At 40.8% G+C, this 6,000-nt stretch overlaps 1 protein-coding gene across 2 annotated transcripts in view; it reads left to right on the forward strand.

Annotated features, from left to right (window-relative positions):
- Positions 1-6,000, forward strand: part of LOC107674090 (protein GREB1-like) — a 29,160-nt gene that overhangs the window by 7,147 nt on the left and 16,013 nt on the right. For both annotated transcript variants that reach the window (XM_016467972.1, XM_016467973.1), the window contains 5 exons: positions 126-230; positions 388-564; positions 2,443-2,625; positions 5,285-5,407; positions 5,564-5,695. In XM_016467972.1, coding sequence (XP_016323458.1) covers positions 126-230; positions 388-564; positions 2,443-2,625; positions 5,285-5,407; positions 5,564-5,695 — 720 coding nt within the window. The remainder of the gene's footprint in view (positions 1-125; positions 231-387; positions 565-2,442; positions 2,626-5,284; positions 5,408-5,563; positions 5,696-6,000) is intronic.

Below are 6,000 nucleotides of genomic sequence, written 5' to 3' on the forward strand. Positions count from 1 at the left end.
ATGTTTATTTAAAAAAATATATATATATTATTTATATTTATTTCATTATTTACTTTAATATTTATGTATATTATTTTTTATTGTTTTTTTATTTATTTTATTAAATATATATTCTCTCGCAACAGGTCGAGGAGATGAAGATGACGATGAAGAGGATGGTTCAGATTCAAACAGCCCTCCAATCACATATCAGATGAAGCCTCCACCAGAGGGATCCTGTACTACAGATGGTGAGATCATATACCAGATAATAACAGAGCAGATCAATAACGACTATTTTAGCTGCAAGTCAGTACATTTGTAGCCATTCAGACTACTGATGGACGATCAGTGATTCAGCATGTTCATAAAGTCACTGTGTCCTAATACAAACTTGTGCAATTTCAGGGTTCTGTCAGGCGGGCAAAGACCTTCGGCTCTCGTCCATGGCCACCGAGTCTTTGGAAGTCCCTTCTGGGTTTCTGCTCGTCGGAGCAAAATCTCCCAGCCTGCCTGATCACATTCTGGTGTGTGCGGTGGACCTGCGCTTTCTGCCCGATGAATGTGGACGTAATGCACTTTTAGGTAAGACACAGTGAACCTGATGCACCAATATTTTAATTTCCTGCATTACAAAAAGCCAAGAGCCAGATTGCGAAAGATGGGTAGAAAATTATAAAAGCCCTGATTTGGGTCAGGGTACCCCAACCTCAAAAGACCACATTTCCATTTGTCAGAGAGGCATTTGTGGGTCTTTAATTTGGGTTTCTATGACCCTCATATAAGCAGCTTGATAGAAAGACAGCTAGAGAAACAGCACATAGACATGGCATTGCTAGATGGTTGCCAAGCAGTTGTTATGGTGTTCTGCACGGTTGCTAGGTGGTTGATACGGTGTTCTAGGCAGTTACTAGGGGATTTCTAGAGGGTTGTTAGGTTGTTTTAGGTGGTTGCAAAGGCATTACTAGGTGGTTTTATAGGGTGTTCTGGGTGGTTGCTAGGGCATTGCTAGGTGGTTGTCAGGGTGTTCTAGGTAGTTGCTAGACAGATGGATGCAAAAGTGTTGCTGTAGAGTTACTGGATCGACTGGCAGTTGCTATGCATTTGCTAGATCATTCAGGATGATTGCTAGGTGGTTGGTGGGCTGTTCTGGGTGGTTACTAAGTAGTTGTTACTAGTGTTGTTAAAAATACAGATTTTTCATTACTTATAAATACTGAAATATCTAAAACCGTTTCAATACTCTTTATTCGCAGTATCGATAAACTGATATCAGCTGCGCTTTCTCGCTCTCTTTTCTTTCTGACAGCCAGTACACACACACACACCGCAAATGCACACTAAACGCATACCGAAAATGGTATCGAATATCGTTATTTTTCATGGTATCAAATCGAAGTTAGAAATTCCAGTATTGTGACCGTGTTCTAAGTTGTTACAAGGTTCTAAGTGGTTGCTAGAGTGTTGCTGTTGGTTTGCTAGACAGACAGAGTGATCGAAAGAGGAACAGACAGACTGATATGGTTGTTGCTATGCCATTTCTAGACCATTCAAAGTGGTTGCTAGGCAGTGTATTATTGGGCCAGGGTATTATGAATAGTTGCTAAAGTGTTCCAAGTGAGTGCTAGAGCATTGCTTGGCAGTTGCTATACAGTTTCTAGAGTTCTAGAGTGCTGTGTGGTCGGTAGAGTGTTCTGGGTGGCTACTAGGACTGGCAGTTGTTATGCAGTTGCTAGACAGACTAGATAGACAGATGGACAGAAACACGATTAAAAACACTGTAGCAACTATAGACTTTATGTAGCCCCGCCCTTTTGTCTTCTTTTTTCCGGTTTCTTCTGGCTGATCCACAGCATGAAGATGAATGAACTGCTCGTTTTAAAATCTTCCCGATCTACTGACATTTGTTATGACAGCTGCGTCAAACATTACAATGCTCAATAACTTTTGTTAACTCTACAGTTATCACTTAACCAGCTAATTACTCTTTGACAGCAATGCCATAGAAATATACAGAGCTACTGCATAAACAGAAGTTCAAAGACAACATTCTAAAGATGGCTGCGGGCTTGTTTCTCTGGTGCATAAGGTCTATAGCCTCTGGCAACAAAAATAAGCAAAAGATAGATAGAGAGAGAGAGAGGTAGAAATGGGAAAACCCTAAGCACAGAGCCTGTTCCTGGGTCAGGGTACCCTAACCTTGTGGGACCATATTTTCATTTGTCAGAGAGACATTTTAAGCCCTTTAATTTGGGTTTCTATGGCTCTCAGCTCAGCTCCGCGCCCTCGCCCCCAGTGATGGTTTGTGGCTATGGAAACTGGGTGCTCAGCTGGTTACCGTATGTACTATGTCTCTATTTTAGATAACCGTTCTTGGTCTTCAAGGAATGTAGACAACATCTGGGCACTCAAAGACATACATAAAAGAAAACAGATATTCACCATATGTCTTGTCTGTTGTAGGTTTCTCAGGGAACTGCATGAGCTGCGGACAGAAGGGCTTCCGCTACTTCACTGAGTTTGCCAATCACATCAACCTGAAGCTCACCACACAGCCTAAGAAGCAGAAGCACTTAAAGTACCACCTGCTCAGAAATGCACAGGGCATTCTGGTCAAGGGACCACCAATCTGCTGGAAAGGAATAGGTAAAATCGGACAGAAATAGTCAGTAAAGGTACCATTCTACATTTTATGGTAATCTTGATGAATGGACATCTTATTTTAGAAGCGTATAGCATCAGCAACGCTTCTGTGGTGGAATATTGACAACCAACGACTAGCAGGAGGGTTAACATGACCCTGTTCAGCATCCTGGGTCAGCCTGGCCCATTCAGCAGCGCTTGCCTTCTCAGATTGTCAGTCCAGATGGCCAGCCAGGGCTCGACAATAAGGATTGCAGGATGGCCTGGGGCCAGCATGAAAGACGCTGGGGACAGTTGACGGATTTGTCACTTGCCCGATCGGGCCACTGCCGCGTCGTCATAAAAAGTTTATCATTTGCATCTATTTTTAAGCCTTACTAATTAAAAAAATTCAAGCAATTTAAAAGCATTCTAGCGAGGGGCAAAAGAAACTCCATTCAATACTCGCACAGATAGGGGAAGTCGTGACCTAATGGTTAGAGAGTCGGACTCGTAACCCAAAGGTTGCAGGTTCGAGTCTCGTACCGGCAGGGATTGTAGGTGGGGGGAGTGAATGTACAGCGCTCTCTCCCACCTTCAATACCATGACTGAGGTGCCCTTGAGCAAGGCACCGAACCCCCAACTGCTCCCCGGGCGCCGCAGCAAAAAATGGCTGCCCACTGCTCCGGGTGTGTGTTCACGGTGTGTGTGTGTTCACTGCTGTGTGTGTGCACTTTGGATGGGATAAATGCAGAGCACTAATTCCGAGTATGGGTCACCATACTTGGCCACATGTCACTTCACTTCACTTCAGCTGCGTCTCTGACACCTGAGCCCCGAGTTGAGTTTCTTTCTGTGTCCTTCTTGTGTTTGAACGGACAAATACATACAAAAATGTGTCAAAATACCCATCTTGGCGAGTAGCTTTAACAATGATTAATCTATATTTAATTTATAAAGTAAAGTAGAGATGCACCGATCGACCGGGCATTTTTTGTTTTATTTCAGACTATCTCTGTTCCATGCTTGCACACGAACTGCATCGCAATAATTTTTTCAAAATGTCACTTGTGTGGAAATATTATGTTATTATTTTATTTAGTATGTAAACGGCCGTTAACAGAGGCCAGCGACGCTGAAGATGAATGCAAAGAGGAGAAAATACAGTAGTAGGCAGAGCAGCTCTGTTCATGATGCGCGAAATATAAGAAAATCCTAATATTGAATTTTATATGGATGTGTTTCTGAGGGGAACTGACTGTTTTCGGAAAAGTTTACATGGCGTTTTCTTTTCATCTTGGTTCGGTATAATATATTTAAAGTAGTGCTAATATGCACAGCGCTGATTTGCGTACAGCAGTAACCAAGTAAACACTGCTGTTCTACAAGTGTCGCCTGCTGGCAGAGAGTGAATGTGCGTCTCATTCAGCCCGTCTGCTGTTTCGGTTTCATGCAGGTGTTTTATGTAGCATAATTTCACAAAGCTAAAGTCAGACCATTCTGTTTTTGCTTCAGATTTTGAAATTATACAGTCTAATTTAAATCAAACATTGCACATGCTACAAGTGTGTATAATGTTTTTTGTTGGATCGATTCATGATTAAAATGCAGTGGTTATGACTAATTTCAAATGGCTATGAAAAATCAAGGTGCAACACAGTGAAGAATATGCAATGTTATTTTACATGTGATTATTCAGTTTCTGTACCTGAACATCTACAAACATAAAATCCTAAATCATTTCATTTGTATCTTTGTTCTGTATATTCAGTGGTGTTATTGCTTGTAATTTGTTAATTTGTTCTTATTTACTGACTGTTCACTTGTCTTTAATAATGATTGACCTTTATATTTGTAAGGCTAGTAGTTTTGACTGAAATTGAAATCGAGAATTGTAAAATTTAATTCGTATATAAAATATTGGTGTCATATAAGCTTATTTATTAGAATACAAGATAACATAGATCAAAAACAATGATAAAGGCAACTATGTTATTTTATTTTTTGTTTTCTATTTTTTTTTTGTGGCAGGGCCGACCGGGCCAGTAGAAAAAATCCTTAGCGTTGAGCCCTGCCAGCACACCTAGTTTAGCTCGCTGCTACCATGGAGACACGTCAACATTGAGTGGAAGAGCTTTGGCAGTGTATGCACATATTCAGAAAGCATTACATGCTTCACAAAAAATAAAATAAAAATGCTTCCAACTGATGAACAATCAAAATAAACAGCCAAACAGAATCCACTTAAATTTAAAGAGCTTAAGCACTTAAAGAGGAAGACTTTAACTGCTGCATAACTGCTAAATATGCTGCATATTTATAATAATAAACTGTTATCTTGTGTTGATGTGTTGTGGATGCTAATATTGTTATATTTATCTTTATAGTTGTTCAACTTATCATGATTGTTGTCATTTCAGCTTGTGTAATGTGGTGCTAAAGTTGCATAGGTTGATGTTAGGTTTCTGGTGGTTTCTAGGACATTCCTAGGTGATTGCTAAGGTGTTTTGGGTGGGATCTTTACTGGCCCCCAAGTGTGATATTCTTCAATGTCAGTCTATGGGTTTTATCAGCTGTTTTTTAATTTGCCAGGCAAAAAATTGCAGACTATTCAGTGTTCCGTGTTTATGCTAAGGATTGTTTTACTGTGGTTAATGGATTTTTTTCTCGTGTTATGTGCAGCCAGCCGAATGAGACCTGCAGTATGTAATGCAGCTGCTGGACCAGAGGAACAATCAGGACATGGACCTACTGACCTGCTTCCCAATTCAGGGCACACAGCCTTGAACACAATTAACCATGCAGGTAGGAAACACACTCTGTGTTAAGATAGTACAGGTTTGCAAAGACGTTAACCATCTATCTTTTTGCTAAATTCATATTTACTGATATTTACTTTTCCAAGTATAGAATTTCTTTTGCATTTAAACTGCTATGTTTTATCTTGTCCCTATCTCACAGATCTAAACACCCATCTCCATTTATCTGAGGGTTCCCCTCTCTTAACCAATGGCAGTCATGATCCTGGACCCCAGCAGCCTCCGGCACAGCCTGGAATAGTGACCAATGGTCCTGGAAGGCCCACAGGAATAGGTAATCCTGCCCTCCAGTAGTCACTATTCACTCAGTGTTTATATTTCAAGCATGGATCAGAGAAAAAGGAAACCTCAATTTTACAGGGGCGATCCCTAAACTAATCCCCCCTCTAGACTTCACACCTCCAGTGAAAGAGAGCAGCCCTTTTGAAATGTTTAAATGCTTTCAAAAGAGGCAGCTGTATTGTCTAGGCCCTTTCCTCCTCCTCTTTTGTTGTTGGTGTCTGTCATTATTCAGCATTTGGGGCTGTAAAAGATCCTTCTCTTTTCTTTCAGCACTCTCTTGACTATCACATCCATAAA

The sequence above is a fragment of the Sinocyclocheilus anshuiensis genome, unplaced genomic scaffold (assembly GCF_001515605.1).
Source record: "Sinocyclocheilus anshuiensis isolate Anshui unplaced genomic scaffold, SAMN03320099.WGS_v1.1 scaffold544, whole genome shotgun sequence".
NCBI lineage: Eukaryota > Metazoa > Chordata > Actinopteri > Cypriniformes > Cyprinidae > Sinocyclocheilus > Sinocyclocheilus anshuiensis.